Below are 17,917 nucleotides of genomic sequence, written 5' to 3' on the forward strand. Positions count from 1 at the left end.
ATATTGCAACGAAGTAGTCATACCTTATCACCCAAGACAAATGATGGTTGTTCCTTTCGATAGACATCTGCATTGGCCTTTTGTTGTTGTTGAGTCTCTTTTAATTGCGCCTTCATCATTGCATGTAGCTCTGATAAATGAATTGTCAAATCTTTCGCAGCAAGATTATCAACTTTTGAAAAGTCAAAAGTATCAAGTCGTGGATGATAACCATAATTAGCAAAGAAAGGTGTTTGTTTTGTAGAAGAGTGTACCGTGTTATTGTAAGCAAATTCTGCCAAGGGTAAAAGAGTTGTCCAATCATCTTGTTGGAAATTCATGGTACATCTTAAATATTGCTCCAAAACTTGATTAACACGCTCCGTTTGTCCAGCACTTTGAGGATGGAATGCCGAAGATAGTTTTATATCCATTTTAAGAATCTTGAAAAGAGTCCGCCAAAATCTTGATACAAATTGAGTTCCCCTATCTGATATAATATCCTTGGGTAATCCATGATAGCGATAGATATTGTCAAGAAAGAGCTTAGCTGTTTCTTCACCTATGATAGATTTTGTACATGGTACAAAATATGCCATCTTGGTAAAACGATCTACTATCATGAATATAGAGTCATAAGAACTTGAGATTGGAAGATCCGTGATGAAGTCCATAGAAACAGAAGACCATGGTTGTTCTGGAATGGATAATGGCTGAAGAAGTCCAAAAGGTCGATGACGAGGAGTTTTTGATCTTGAGCAAACTTCACATGATTGTACAAAATCTTTAACTGCCTTCCACATTTGAGGCCACCAAAAATCCCTAGATATCAGCTCCAAAGTCTTATTATATCCAAAATGTCATGGTTCTGGGAAGTCGTGACGAGCTTGAAGAACACGTAAATGAGCTTCTCCTTCTGGAACATATCGACATCCTTCGAAATAGAGTAGATTGTTCTTGAATTCAAATTTAGATGGATCATGAGATTTAGAAGAATTTTTCTTGATATCATGAACAAGAGGGTCTGAAGACATACTTAACTAGACTTGCTTAAGGAAAGTTAAATCAACAATCAATGTTGATTTTATTGCTCGAAGATGAAATAGTTCCGGCTTCAAGAGAATCGTTCTTTGTTGCTCAAAAGCTACATCTCCTTCTTTTGGTGCAAGATAAGAACGTCTAGACAAGGCATTAGACAAACCTTTTTATTTTCCTAGCCGATAAGTAATGATGAACTCGAATCTTAATAAAGACATGCTCCACCGAGCTTGGCGATGATTTAATATGCGTACTCACATAAAATATTCGAGGTTCTTGTGATCCGTATAGACGGTGTCGTATTACGTGCTTTCTTGCTCGAGAACGCATCAGACGTCTGGCTGTAGAAGGTAGTATGGAGATTCACCAATAGTCAAGCAGTCTATCAGTTTTTGACTGTTGGAATATAAACGACTGCAAGAATACACCGTAAATCTATACGGATGTCCTTCGACTGCTCGCCAAAGTCCTTTTTGTCTCGGCCGGTAGGTCTCTAGATGTTACAGAGAATCCCAAATAACCCAAACTGCTAATCTTCGACACCTCTTTATACTCACGATCTTGTATCCACTGATTGTCTCGTTAGATTAATCCAATAAATTCCATTCACTGCGCATACTCAATCCTATAGACACCCTTTTAATTCTTCATCACAGACGTAACTCGATTTCACAAAAAAGTAAAGAGTAATCAAATCCACTTCATTAAAAATCTCGATTCATTATTACAATACAGACTTCAGCAACGATTGCCTCAGTCTTTCCAAACCCTATGAAGAAAAAAAAAACCCAATTCTCTGTCTGCTTTCCCCGCCCAAAGCATGAAGCTAGCTCTCTCCCCCCACAAACCCTAATGAAACCGAACTAGTGACCTTGAAAAGAACTTGAAGCTGGCTCTTCGATCCAAAAATCCAATCTGAAAAAACCCCCCCCCTCATTTCTTAACCTTCCTCCCTTTTAACCCTAATAACCCGAAATTGGCTCCTTCCGTCTTGGATTTGAAATTGGCTCTTGCCGTCAGAGCTTTCTCCTCCATTTTTACCTTTAAGAGATTCTTTTACCAAAAAACAACGTTCTCTGAAACGGCACAGAGAACAGGACACCCTAAAACAGAATCGAAACCCCGTAATTGGGACTACATTGAGTCGCTCGACTAATTCAGGTCTCATATTGGATAAGAGTCTAGTAGTAAGACCCGGATGTTCCCATAATTGGACTGCATTGGGTTGCCCGACCAATTCAGGTCTCATATTGGATAAGAGGACCCGGATTAGATTCTTGAAATTGGATCCAATTGGCTCTTCGAACCAGGCTCACTTGTTGTGTTAATTGGTCCTTTCCTTTCCTACAGACTCCCGTTGTTCGAATCGAATGGAGCATTTCAGTATGCCCCGACTGACTGTAACGGGGTGACTGAACCTAGCCTCTCAGTATTTGCACTGGAATTGGTCGTTGCTCCCAATATTCGAGGTAATTGAACATTAATAAAAGTCCTCTTTCTTTATATTTTCACAGTATACTCATATTAGAACACGACAACGATGATTGGACTAGAAGCGCCTTCTAGATAATGATGCCATTCTTAAAAAGAATCTACATATGCAAGAAGTTCTTTGTCGTGGATCTCATAATTGATTTCTGCTGCTGAGAATTTTCTTGAATGAAAGGCTACTGGATGAAGTTTGTCATCTATTCTCATTTATGATAAAACCGCACCTAGAGCAAAGTCCGATGCATCTGTTTCCATAAAGAATGCTTTGGAAAAATCAACACGATACAAGATTGGTGCAGAAACAAACGCTGTCTTCAAAGATTCAAAAGCAACTTCCGCTTCTTGATTCCATTGGAGTTTGTCTTTATAAGTCAAACGTGTAAGTGGAGCTACAACTCGAGAGAAGTCTTTGATGAAGATCCGATAGTAGGTGGCAAATCCCAAAAAATATTGGACATCTCAAACCGTTTTTGGGATCTTCCAGTCTATAATAGTTTGAACTTTCTTAGGATCCATCATAAGTCCATCATTTGAAATGATGTAACCTAAGAAATCGACTTGAATAGTGTGGAATATATTCTTTTCTATCTTGGCATAGAGTCCTGCATCTCTTAATTTTTGTAACACACGACGAACATGAAGTTCATGTTCTTTTGGATTCTTAGAATAGATCAAGATGTCTTCTAGATAAAATACCACAAAATCGTCCAAAAACTCTCAAAAAACATCATTCATTAGATGTTGAAAAGCTGCTGGTGCATTTGTAAGTCCAAACGGCATGACGTTGTATTCAAAATGTCCATACCTAGTTCGAAACGCAGTCTTCCATTCATCTTCTTCTTTGATGCGTACTAGATTATATGCTCCTCGAAGATCTATTTTTGTATAGATCTTAGCTTGATTCAGTTGATCAAGAAGTCCGGATATTAAAGGTAGTGGATACCTGTTTTTGATGGTAATCTTGTTGAGTCCTCGATAATCAACACACATCCGCTATGATCCATCTTTTTTCTTCACAAATAGAATTGGAGCTCCTGTCGGAGATTTAGAATGGCGTATGAAATTCTTGGCTAGATTTTCTTCAATATACTCCTTGAGTTCAGCCAACTCATTTTGTGATAAACTATAGATTGGTCCGAATGGCGGTTGTGCTCCTTCTTGAAGGTCAATTGAGCAATCATAGGGACGATGTTCCGAGAGTGTATCCGCATTCTTTTTTTCGAATACATCTTGAAATTCTTGATATTGGCTTGGAATGCCACTTGAAGTCTTTTCACCAGTAGAAACGGGTGTAGCATAAATAATGTATGGTGATTCTTTCATAGCAGCATGCAAGAAAGCTTTTGCACCTATAAATATGGGTTTAATTGAACTGGACTTATGACTCTCTACTTGCTTAACTACACTGTTAATTATACTTTCAGAGAAAGTGAGAGTTCGGGAAATCCAGTCTATTTGAGGGTTGTATTTTTCTAACCACGATAAACCTAAAATGACTGGATTAGAGGGAGATCTAATGATATTAAATACTACAAAACTATTATGACCATTGATTATTACTTCTATAGGAAGGGTTTCGTGAGTAATATCTCCAAAAGACAATGGACGACCATCTATGACTTCTACATGAACAGATTTAGTTTTCTTTACTAAAGATATGCTATGTCTTTTAGTAAATTCTTCATCTAAAAAATACGCTGAGGCTCCTGAATCTAATAAGGCAGAGACTTTGTAATGTTTAGGTCCTAAAATAACATTTAATGTAAAACAAGGAGAGGGATCTAAGGAGAGAATAGGACCTTTACTAGAAATTGTGCAAGGTTCCAGCCGCACGGTCCCTATTGTAGCTGGACAAACTCGTATTCTGACATATTATCTTCTTTCACAGCCATACTCCTCATTTTGTGATTGCGTCATTTCTTTGGACAATGTTGAGCAGTGTGCTTTGGTTCTCCACAATATAAACATAATCCTTCTTGACGACGACGAGTCTTTTCTTGCTCAGTAAGAGGTTTGAAACGTACTACAACAATTTGCATATCCTCTACTTCCGAATGTATGTGTTGAAGAGATGTTGGTGTTGCCATTGAATTATAGTAACGTTGAGGTCCACTTGTACGATTCTCAGATCGAAATTCAAAAAGGTGATTGACGCACTTCACAGCAAAGTCAATTGCTTGACTCAATGTTTGAGGATCAGGTAAGTTGAGCATTAATTTTTTTACCTCATATTGTAATCTGTAGAGAAATTGGCTAATAAGTGCAGCATCATCCCACTTGATATCAGTTGTAAGTTGTCGAAATTGTGAAGCATATAACGTTACTGATCGATTGCCTTGTCGTAAAATACGGATCTTATTGGTTGCAACATGAATTACATCATGTTCTCCTTACATGGATCGAAACTCCGCCAAAAAAGCCTCTAGATTATCCAATATTGGATCTCGTTGTTCAAGAAAAGATGAAAACCACGATAGTGCCGAACTTGAAAGAAGCGTACCAATGAATCTAACTTGTGATCCTGGGGTTGGATAGCTTTGGGGTTGAAGTTCAATCACAAGTTGCACTTGATTGATAAATCCTCGAAACTTGGATTTGGTGCCATCAAACTTCTCGGATAGGGCAATTCTTGGTTCTCTAACATTTGAAGGGCGTTCCACCATAGGAGAAAGGACATGGTTTGGTGTAGATGTTGAAGCAGCTCCAACCATTTCTATATCTTCACTTCCTACCAATCTTAATACTCCTTGTGGTAGTAAATTGAGTTGATGCATCGCAAGTATTAACTCCCTCAATTGCTCTTGCATTTGTGCCATTGCACTCTTCATTTCAAGAAGTTCTGCGATGATAACAATAAGAAGAGAGAAGATGTCTAATATCGCTCAAGACAAATAGAAGAGAGGACTTGCGGACAAAGAAAATACTAAGGACAATATTAGTTTAGAAGAGGGTAATCTGCAACTTCTAATACGCTTATATCTTATCAAGAAAAAGGGGTAATCCACTCTTAATCAAGATAAGACAAAGCTCTGATATTGTAGGTGTACTCTTGTTAATCTGTCAAGGACAAGAACTCGATGAAAAAACAATTCAGACAAGTGAGCCTTCACTCAAAGAGAAGTAACAAAATATATATAAACAAGTATATATATAGAAAGAAAAACTAGAATGGCTATTGCCAAAAGACAAGAAAACTAGAGACCCTTGAAACAAGACTAGAAGCAAGAAAAGAGTTGACAAGAAAGAAGAAGGCTTCACTCTTGTCTCTATATATACTATCTAACTAGGGGCTACGTGGCGACGTTCTATAGGACCTCCAATATGTGTTGACTTTGTAGGACACATGCCTTGACTTACAAGTCAAGTTTTTCTACGTGTGGGCCACATAGTTAGCTTGATCTTCAAGCTAACAACATGTGTGGCACATGGCCAACTTGTTGCCACGTTTCTAATCCAAAAAGTCAATTAAAGACACCTATGAAGTCAAAGCAGCGTCTACGAAGCTTCTAAGAAGCTTTCATATTAAATATTATTAAATTAACTTACTTTTACCTACTATTACTTACTTCTATCTATTTCTATATGTAATTATTAGCTTACATGACTATGGCCATGACAATCAACAGTTAATGTTGATTTTAAAGCTCGAAGATGAAATTGCTCAGGCTTTAAGAGAATTGAACTTTGTTGATGAAAAGATGCATCACCTTCTTTTGGTGCAAGATAAGAATGTCTAAAAAGAGCGTCCAATAGACCTTGTTATTTTTCATCCTTGATTGCAAGGAGCTCTTTGTTATGGATCTCATAATAAATCTTGGGTGCTGAAAATTTCCTCGAATAAAAAGCTATTGGATGGATTTTGTTATTTGTTCCCATTTGTGACAATACGGCACCTATAGCAAAATCTAAAGCATTTATTTCCATAAAAGATACCTTAGAGAAGTCAATGCAATATAAGATTGGTGCACAAATAAATTCTTTTCTACCCTTTGACTAATATCTATTTTTCCAAGATAATTTGCTACAATATTTTTGAAGTGAGATCCTCAAAACATAATATTTTCTTCACCCTTTCACTTGCTATTCATGTTACATCACAACAACGGATATGTTATTAGTGAATGTACATGGGAGCCATCAAAAAATCTTGCAAATGCAGCAAAGAAAGTTGGACTCTTTCATCAATGACATCCATCAAAATCAAGATGAAGAATAACAAACCTTTGCTATAAAAGAAACAAGATCAAAGGAAAATAATATTCCACCCTCTATCTTTCATTATAGCTTCTGTATATTTGTGATGAGATGGAGTACCAACAACTAGCAAATTCAACTCAAGAGCTTTCATTTGTGGACTTATCAGATGAGACCTTGCGATTGTCACAACCTTCAAGACAACAAAATCGAGATGAAGATCCTCAAGAACGACATATCTTTCCTCGAATAGATGGCGAGATACAACGTGTTTGATATCATGACCTTGGAAAAGACTCCCGATGTTTATTGATTTTATTAGAGGTACGAATAACTCCAAACGATGCTCCAAATGTTTTATTTGAAGGAAGTTATGAAGTCGTTAACAAAGATCAAATAATAGGGTAGATTTTTGCCCAGGTATGGGATACTATGGATGGATGAGAGGACCTATCAATCATCATTGAAGACAGCAAAGGTCAAAATATGTAGCAAATAAAATTTGCCACAACTTGCACTTCCTCAACATATGAAAATCGCTCCTCTTAGAACTCGTCCCTAGAAAAGACAATAATGTCAAAGACATAAGATAGGAGCCCCGGCGGAAGATTTAGAATGGCGTATGAAGTTCTTTGCCAAATTCTCATCAAAATACTCCTTTAATGCAACCAATTCATTATCCAATAAGCTATAGATTGGTCCGAATGGTGGTTGAGCTCTTTCTTGTGGATCAATTGAGCAATCATAAGATCGATGTTTGAAAAGAATATTTATATTATTCTTTTCAAAAACGTCTTGGAATTCTTGATATTGCTTAGGAATACCACTCGATGTTGTTTCACCATTAGAAATGGATGTAGCATATATAGCAAAAGGTGATCTTTCTTTTACAGCATGCATGAAGGCTTTTGCACCTATTAGTAAAGGTTTGGACATACTAGACTTATATACTTCTACTTTGCTAATACAATCTTGGATTAAACTCTCATCTCTCAAGATTATAATTTTCAAAGTTAATATATTCAAAAGATCAATAATTTTATTTTTATTTATTTCTTTCTATATAATTTTACTTATTTAATTTTATATATTAGTACTCATTACTATTTATAATATTTAATATATGCATATTTTATTTTTTAAGTTTTTAAAGATGATTTAAATATCAAAAACGTGGATTATACATTGGTCCTAGGTTTCACATTGTGGCTACTTTTACTATTGGTTGTCGTTGATGCATACATATTAAAACCTTACTTTACAAGTGAGACATAAATCCAACAAATTAGACATGTTATGTGGCTTATAAAAAATTGATAAATAACTCTTTAGTTACATAGTATATGTAGAGCCAACAATGAGGCAATTTTTACTCTTTTCAATGCTTTTCTTGCTTCTAATTTAGATTATAGAATATCCAACATCTTATCTTTAGTACTAGTCATTTTTTATTTTTTTCTTATTATTTAAATTTTTTATAATCTTTTTCATTTTTATAATTTTTTTTTTTCATTACGTACATCTTGCTTTGTTTATTTACAAACTTTGAATTTTTATCTTTCACAGCATAAGTTTTGTATTTATAGTTAATTAATAACAAAGTAGTATCACAGACATATATATTTACCTCAATAGTTACTTATATGATTAAGTAGAAGTAGGTAAATATAGAATAATTTCATAAAGTCTTCTAGAGAAGCTTTCTAGAAGCTTCATAGACTCGGTTTTGACTTTATATGTATTTGTAGGTTAGAAATTTGGCCAAAAAGCTAACCATGTATTGGTAGCTTGTGGAACAAGTTACCTCCTTGTAGTAGCTTGTGGAACAAGCCAACTACGTGGCGCATACATAGATAACTTACCTTACAAGATAAGACATGTGGCTAGCAAAGTCAACACATATTGGAGGTCCTAGAGGACATTGCTATGTAGCTCTTAGTTAGATAGTATATATGGAGGCAAGAGTGAAGCCTTCTTCACTCTTATCAACGCCTTTCTAGTCTTAGTCTTGTTTCAAGTCTTCCTAATCTTTCTTGTTTTTGGCAATAGTCATCCTAGTTAATATTACATCACCATTTGAGTGACTTTCTAGTTCTCTTCAGTGATAGAAGAGTGTATTGAGGATTCTTTTTCTTTGAGATTCATATCCTTGACAAGTATTAATAAAAATTATAATTTTGCAATTGAATGAAGTACATTAATTACCAAAATTAGATTTTGATATAGTACATAAACTAAAAATTGAAATTATAAATAATAAAAAAAAAAAAAAAACTAATAACTATGTCTAAAGAATTGTTATAAACATATAAAGTAATAGAAAAATTATTTTAAATTGAATCTTAAATATTTCACTATATAATTTATAAAAAGTAGTGGCTATTAATAATAAAAAATAAAATAAGTCATAATATACAAAGCAACCATAGAAAATATTTAACTTAACTACTTCAAACTTTAAGTCCAAACTATCAATCACAATCTCTTTCAATTGCATTTAGTGCATCAATTAAATACAATATAAGATATACATTATTTACAATAGAAGCTTAATAAAAAAAAAAAGTTATACTATTTTAAAAAAATTAAACATAAAATAGTCAAATAAAATTTAAAATATATTTTTTCTAATAAAAATAATATTAATATTTTTTTAATATATATTTTCTAAAAAATAGAAATTTAAAAATTCAATAAAATCTTTAAAAAGAAAAAATCAAATATATATATTTTAAAACATAACAACTCAATGTTTGATAAAACAAATATTCTAAAGATAGAAAATATAGATATTTCAATACTAGATTATAATTTGATAGATATTTATATTAATAAAAAATATAAAAAAATAAAAACTACAATGATAATAAAAACCAAAGATAAATAAAAATAAAAATAAAAAACATAAAAATTCATTTTAAAAGACTTAAGATATTTAAACATGTTGGCATAAATTCAAAAGAAATTTTTATACATACTTGGATAATATAGCTTGTTGTATGGTATTTCTTATAACATTTTATAAGAAATTATTGATGCAAATTACAATATGTACAAACAATACAAAAATAAAGGAATTTTATTAAAAAACTAAGATAAAAAAACTTATTCTTAAAACTAAATGTTACAATCAATACTTTTAACATACAAAAATTCATATAATGTTTTTATAAAAGTCACCGTGTCCTTGGATTTTTTGTAAATCACTTCTATTGTATTATAAGTGTTTCCATGATTATCTCAAATTTAAATCAAAAACGAATATTCTTCTTCTTGCACATACAAACAAAGTAATTTTATTATTATTATTATTACATGAAAAGAGCTTTTTCCAATACCTCAATTCCTGATTAACTTAAGAATCATTAATCCAATAAAAATGGAAAATAAAATCCAAACATTAAACCATCACATTGTATAACCCACAAATGGTTCAAAAACACGGTCATCTAAAATGTTTACTTAATTTTTGGCTACCCCTGTTTGTTATTTACATTCATTACTATATTGCAAATGCTGCAGTTCAAGCGTTGTATGTTTACTAAAATACCCTTTTTAAATTAAGGTTGCTTCATTCAAAACTGTTTAGACCAGAAAACCGTTTACTAAGTGCGGGTGTTGTAGGTGGCATAGAATGTAACAAGCAAAAATAAGAGAGGATTCCTTTAGCACCTTGGAGAATATTGTGCACAGATCTTAGGATCCATAGTGAGAAATACTCACGATTGGAAGAGTTGCATTTCGCAGCGCTTTGGCCCGTCGATCAAGCCTTCCGATCTAGCAAGATCCCTCAATCCTGGGGATTGGACAAATCCACGCGACCCAAATGCAGGCCCTCCGCCCTCTTTGCTTTCCATTTGTAAGTTGCTGCTACAAGTATCCATCGCATTGAGCGGCCTCCTCGTATGCGCCTGTTTTGCTAGGGCATACACGAAGATTTTGCGTAGCATTAGATGTTCATTTGCGGTCCCTGCTGAATGGCCCTGCTGTTGACTTCTCTGTCGCTGGTCCACCGCCGGGTGCCTGTCGTTCGGCATCTTGGTGCTCTTTACCGTCCCGCGCGCGTGGGAACATACAAGCCCGGAAGTTGGGTAACTGCCCTTCTTGAATCATTTCGGGCCAGGTTCCTACAGTGACCAACAACCTCTCAGCACAGACCCCCACTGCCCGCGGCGTTCGCAGTGTAACGCACTTAACAAATCGAAACGAACAAGGCCTAGACCCAGGCCCAGCACCTGGGGCACAACACGCCCCCCCAATCGACTTTAAGAATTACAGCCTCCTCCACTCACATTGTTGCGTGAAGGCGGATGGCCCAGGTTCCTCAAGTTCCTCAATCCTAGCGTCCAGTGACTGGAACTGGCTCATCCCCACAGTGACCGAATTCGGAAGGAAAGCCACCGAGCGACTGGATGCCAGTGCTCCTATTTGATTTCATTCCTTTGTATACACAAATGCACAGTAGATAGTACACTAATCTTTACTCAATATATACAATTCTCTAGTGACAATCAGAGCATAACATGTTTCATGTTCTATCTCCTACACGCTGACGCTCTCCAGTTGCATCTCTTTCGAACTACTCTAGAACTCTGTCAATACTAGCTCTAATACAGACGATTGGAAAACCCTAGGTGTAACAGAATGGTGGATGTAGAATGTGTTTGGATGTTTCATCCAACAGCTCCCCGTCTGCTTGGAAGGTTCTTCTCCTTCGATACATCGCTTGCATCTTTCTGCATGATGGACCCAGTTCGCCCGTGGTGTCCTTTCACACATTTTTTATTCCTTATATCTGCCAAAACCAAGAGCATTTTCTCGGCGGACCGAGCATCCGGCAAATTCATACCGTCCATGTTACCGAACTAATTCAACGATGTCCAGCAGCCCAGCGGCCGACGTGTCAGTTGATCGACGGTCCTGCGTTATGCACATGCAGCAATGGGGATAGGTGCTCTCGCACGGCCGATCCTTCGACCACCGACAGTGGTCTCGCTTCTCAGAACATCAACGGCCAACTAAAAATGGAAAAAGAAGACCCTCGAGAATCGAAGGTATTCCAACGAGCAGGAGATTCTTTCCGAAGTCTCGTACGCGATATCTTCCCATCATATTTCCTGGCGCGATCCGCGCTCTCTCGAATTTAGCGAATGGACGCTACTAAGTAGCCGGAATCTCTCGGCCCACGTAACTCCGGCGGTGGCGCCCCTCTTCTCTGCAACGGCATCTCCAACACTGTCACCGAGCAAGACGAGACAGAAGCATCTACTGCGGGGAATAGAATTACGTGTTTCTGGCATGCAGGGATTAAGAATTACGAAGGGTCTCCGGGACAGAAAATATATTCGCTACAGATGCTAACCAAGTTCCTTGGGATGAGTCGGAGGAAGCGACTTCCAACTGTAGTATAATAGAGCCGGGCCACATCGTTCCTCCCCATCTCATTTCACCAACTGCGGTGAACACGTGAGAAGCTTCTGCGCGAGTTCGACATGCCTGGCAGTCCCCCAATTAGCTCTCTCGACTGCCGCAGTTCGGATAGACTAGTGCCGCTGTCGACCAGTCCCTGCAGAACCAGCAACAACAGGAGCAACAGGAGCTGCGGTGTGGGTGGGTAGATCATTGGGGCATTTGATGATTGATGGGTACCTGGACTGCTCCAAGTAGCAGAACGTGTTCTATGATAGGCAGCTCGATTCCCACGCCCCCCACCGGTCGCACTCCGCACCTGCTTGTTTGGGATGCACTATCGCTGCCAAACCTGCAGGGCCGCGCACCGCCAGGTTCATGTTCTCGGTCAAACGTGAATCGAGATAACAGATTCGCGTCCTGCATAGCTCTCAGCTGGAGCGCCACATAAACCACCCTCGGCGAACTGCGACGTTGCAGTCACGCCACCCATTTCGATCGAGCGGCCTGCCCTCCAGTTGAGAGCATTCAGCGAGCTCTCGATCGAGTTGCAGGTACGTCGAGATGGAGCCCTTGACCATGGAGCCATCGAGGAAGTCCTCTTCGCGGAGGTCCAACGCCAGGAGGTCGTCGGCACGCATCCATGACTTGGCGATCACAATCCTCGAAGACGGCACGATTGATATGATGCCCGCCGTCGACATGGATCCCGCCGCTGCGGTCTACTTCGAGAAGGGAGCCGAGGTTTTACTCGGCAAAGAGATACCTGGTATGCGTCGACTCACTTGCGTGCATGCACTGTCTGGGCAAGGGATATGTAGCTTCGCCGTAGCATTCGATTATGTCGCTTTATCGTTTCCAGCTTAGACATGTGCGATCGCAGGAAGGTCCAGCCGATCAGCATCCGACTTGTCATGAAAATGCTATGATGCCGGTCAAAGCAGATGCACTGCCGGTGTGCATGTACGATTCACTAATTTACAGTCGTCGATAGCAGCGAGTGAGAGAGAGCGAGGACCAGGAAGGAATGGGTGTTCCACCAAACATGCACACCACGCCGATGCAACACCGGATGAATTGACGTAGATACACTGGCTTTCTTATCCAATCCAGTCCAATCCCATCTGCAGGATACAAGCTACTGTCGTAGCGGTCTCTAATTCCAGGTAGCCATTCGGACAGTGATCGAGTCGAACCATGTCATGCCAGGAGTATTACGAACTAATTGGTTGTCGGTCGTTTGCCAATCTTGCCGTCCATGCAGTCACGACTCCGCCTCCCGCTAAAGACCCCCCAAAGTCGACGAAGTCGACGAGATCGGACAAGTCACGCCTCGCGGTGCTCCTCAAGGAGCAGGACTGGTTCAGCATATACAAGCGCTTCGCCGCAATCAGTTTCCTCACCAACGTGGTTCTCTTCAGCGTCGCTGTCTCCGGGCACTGGCCTTGTGCGCGCGACAACGCAGCCCTGCTCTCTCTCGCGAATGTGGTCGTGCTCAGCCTGTGCAGAAACGAGGTAACACCGGCTGACCACTTCGTCTTGTGTCCCGCTTCTTCGTGTGAATGCATGCCCACCGCGTGATCCATGACACCCTACCGTCCGCTTGCAAGTCCAGCAAACGCACCCACGAAACAGCAACGGGCGGGGTTGCGTATGTACGCTGTGCCGGTTTTCAAATACAGGCGAGCTTCGCAGCCATGAATTGACGTGACCCTTGCGACAACTCTTGCAGGTCTTTCTGCGGATGGTGTTTTGGCTGACGGTGCTACTGTTCGGGCACTCCTGGGTTCCGCTCAGGCTCAAACTGTGGATTACCCACGCCCTCCAGAACTTGGGCGGCATCCACGCCGGGTGCGGCGTCGCTTCCCTTCTGTGGGCAGTGTATGCTCTGGCGTGGCTCGCTGAGCACATCCACCGAGTTCCCAAATCCTCGGTCGCCATCCTGTCGGTGGTGTTCGTCCTGCTTCTCATTTGTTGCCTTGCGGCATGCCCCTTGGTCAGGTGAGCACTACTTGCACACCACATGAACGCATTGCTGTTGCCCGTGCCCCTCGCGGCCGCCAGGGCGGGTGACTACCACACTCGAATGGCGACTTTAAATTTTGTTGAGTATGGGTCCTCGATGTGTCCATTCAGGGGAACGGTGTTCGATGTTATCATGCGAGCAGCGTTGTGTAAGCCGCGAGTCTGTTCCTTCCATGACCGATGTGTAGAGCTGGAACACAATCCCAAAGACGCTGTAATCGTGCAGGGTTGTCGCTGATTCCGTGTGCGGTGGTCGCGCAGACACGTACATCACAACGTCTTCGAAAACGCACATCGGCTGTGTGGCTGGGCTGCCTTGGGCCTCATCTGGGCTTTCATAGTCATATCCGCCACCTACGACCCCTTCACCGGCGATTTCTACACCAACGGCGACCGAATCGTCCGCCGCGTGGACATCTGGTTCGCCGCCGGGCTCACCGTCGTCATCTTTCTGCCGTGGACGCTAATCCGCAGAGTGCCCGTCCGCGCCTCCAGCCCCGACGAGTCCGTGTCGCTCATCACCTTCCCGGACGGACTGCCGGTGGGAGTGCTCGGCCGCATTGCACGCAACCCGTTGAAGGAGTGGCACGCCTTCGGAATCGGCTCGGACGGGTTCTCGAAGAACATTATGATCTGCGGAGCCGTGGGAGATTTCACCAAGCGCCTCGTCACCCACCCGCCCACTCACCTATGGACCAGGACGGTCCGCTTCGCAGGGGTGGCGTATTTGGCCAACATGTACAAGAGGGCTGTGTTCGTGGGAACGGGCTCTGGGCTGGGACCGTTTCTGTCCTTCATCATGCAGCCCAGCAAGGTGGACGTGCACCTCATCTGGATCGCCAAGGATATCCCCAAGGCGTACGGAAGGAAAATTACAAAAATCCTCGACAGGTACGACGGGTCGATCACGCCGTGAATCCTTCCGCTCGGTCGCACATTAACGTTTCTCCGTGCACGCTCTTCCTCTGGTGGCAAACCGAGGTCGTTCGGTGCCGTTTGGCAGCGTTCACAATTGTTCACCAACGTCTATTGTGTCTAACATTCCTTCGTGTGAGCCAGGTATCCGCAGGAGAAGCTGATCGTACATGACACGGCTTTCATGGGACGCCCCAACTTGGTGAAGTTGGTGGTGGACAGGGTGCGCGAGTGCGGAGCGGAGATGGTGATCGTGACGAGCAACCCCGCAGGAAGCAAGAAAGTGATCGACGGCTGTGCAGAGGCAGGGATCCCTGCTTACGGTCCGATCTGGGATTCGTAGACATGCGCGCGGTTGAGACAGCCAGTGCCGATTCTAGGCCATAGTAGGTCGCGATAGATCATAGCGAGAGGCGGCGTTGTTCTCCACGCCGTCAACTGTACGACTAATTCTGCTTCTATTAATTTTAGTTTCAGCGAAATCTAAGCGGAAATTCAAAACCCAACAAGAAAATAAAGAGTACGGGAACGTCACTGGGTCATAGAGGCGGAGCTTGCCAAGCCACCCAGACCCCAGCATCCGGCAGCGACATCCACGATATGAGCGGGGAATTAAGCGGCCCGAAGGATCGAATCGCGTGTAGGAAGAACGTAGGAAGAGTTGGAAGAAGTGGAGCGCGATTGAATCAATTGGCGATTCAGAACCCATCCACGATCTGGTGAGTACTCATGGCATGCGGGAGTCGTCAGATCTACGATGAACTTGATCCAACAAACCACCGTGCGTCATCCGGGGGAGGGGAACTTCAGTATCGACGTAGTTTGTACGACAGACGTCCAACCGAATCATCTATCGGGCTGTAAGAGATCATGCGGTGATTTGTCACTTTTGACGACCGGTTGCGGCGATCGAGTTCAACCTCAACCTGATTCGTCAGCACTGCCGAACGCTTTGTGCTGTTTCTGGTAGTCAGCGGGGGCGTCCTCCTTTCTGAAGGTATCGTAGAGCTAGAGCTGAATGATAAATCCTCGACGGCGAATGCTGTCGGTGATTTACTCCACACCCAGATCTGCCTGGGAAGGAGGAGACCCAATCTGGAGCTGCATTCCACCGGGTGACACCCAGCTTGTGTAGCAACGGATGCAAAACTTCGTGTTTCTATTGGTATATAATAAAAAGACTTGAGGTGCACCTACCACGGAGCACCCAGCTTGTTATGTCGAAAGGCACTATCTAATGACAGTGGAGTCATGTGCGATGTCGGCCGTGCAATCCCGGCCGGGGTGAAGCAATTCAATTATTCTCATATACACTCATTGTTTAACAGAAAGCAAGCCTTTATTTATTTACAGAAAGAAAGCAAACCTCTTTAGTTTGAACTGAACAGCGAACTTCAAGGCGGAATTTTGAAGAACCCTAGATGTAATGAATGTAGAATGTAAATGGATATTTCACCCAACACTCCCACTCATCTGTGAACATTCTACAAAAATTGCTAATCCATCTTCTTCTACTCATTCTTTTAAAATGGTCAAAGTCTAAGAAGGTGATGGAGTCATTCAAACTGATCATGTGGTAATGGTTTGATTAGAATGTCTGCGAGTTGATCATTCATGTGAATGTACTAAAAATCCATCAAGTTTTGCTCATAAATGGCAAAGTACTTCATGTTGACATGCTTAGTGCATTGATGATATTCAAGATTCTTTACAAGGGATTGCAGCTTGATTGTCACAATGAACAACAATCGATTGTTGTTGTGTCATGGCAAGGGATTGGAGAAGTTGGCACAGTCATATAGTTTCTTTTGTAGATTTGGCTAGAAGTATCAATTCTGCAACTATAGTAGAGATGGTCATGTATCTTTGTTTATGGCTGCATTATAGGATGGTGGTAGAACCAAAAGTGTAGAAAAAACCAGTGTAACTTTTCTTATCATCAAAATCACCACCAAAGTTGGCATCTACATAGCCAATTAATCTTGGTATGTTGAAATGAGACTTGTAATAGAGGCCATAGTATTTTGTTTGTTTAAGATATTGCATTACATACTTCACCATTGTCTAGTGATTTTGATGAGGTTTTTCTTGAAATAATGAAACTTTATTTATAGCACCACTTATGTCAAATCTTGTAATAATAGTGGCATAAATAAGAGAGTCGAAAATCAATTGATAGGAGACAAAGTCTTTTGGATTAATAGAGTCTATTGATTTCTATAATTTAGCATGAGTGTCCACAACTATAGATACTTCATGTGTATCATGTAAGTCAAAACAAACAAGTATGTGAATGATGTAGCATTCTTGGTGAAGGAAGATTGAGCCAATAGAGGTACATTATTCCACTTGCAATTCCACAAAATAATCAACAAGGTTGTTTGTTACTTTGAAATTGGTTTTTAGATATTAAAGGATGTCGTGGATATAGTATAGAAGAAGTAATGCAATGATTTTATTGTCAATGTAGATGCCAATTATTATATAGATATCACCATTGTTACAATAAATATAAGAATCAACATTGCTAATGAGTAATTGGAACTGTTTGAAGAAAGCAAAAATATAAATATTCCATTGGCGAGCAAATTGATATAAGTTGTAGATGTTTTTGTTTAAATAACAACAATACAAGGGTTTTTTTGGGTCAACATTACCTTAAGGTTGCATCATATATATTTCTTCCATTAATTCTCTATTGCAAAATGCAGTATTGATATTGAACTGCTAGAGGTGCATGCCTTTTGCAGTAATAATTGCAAAGATAGTTCAAATAGATTCAAAACAAATGACAGGGAAATATGTCTTAGTAAAGTCAACACTAGGTTTTTGTGTAACTAAACATGCTTTATCCTTATCAATTGTG

General features: G+C 40.3%; 1 protein-coding gene across 1 annotated transcript; it reads left to right on the forward strand.

Annotated features, from left to right (window-relative positions):
- The first annotated feature begins 14,097 nt into the window (after positions 1–14,097).
- On the forward strand, positions 14,098–16,247 carry LOC112289470 (adenylate-forming reductase 06235). The gene is made up of 3 exons (XM_090254497.1): positions 14,098–14,180; positions 14,398–15,027; positions 15,196–16,247. Exons 1-3 carry the CDS (start codon positions 14,098–14,100, stop codon positions 15,392–15,394), a joined length of 912 nt encoding a protein of 303 aa, XP_090110623.1. The 3' UTR covers positions 15,395–16,247.
- The last annotated feature ends 1,670 nt before the right edge of the window (positions 16,248–17,917 follow it).

This window comes from Physcomitrium patens, chromosome 12 (assembly GCF_059467195.1).
Source record: "Physcomitrium patens ecotype Gransden chromosome 12, ASM5946719v1, whole genome shotgun sequence".
NCBI classification, from domain to species: Eukaryota; Viridiplantae; Streptophyta; class Bryopsida; order Funariales; family Funariaceae; genus Physcomitrium; species Physcomitrium patens.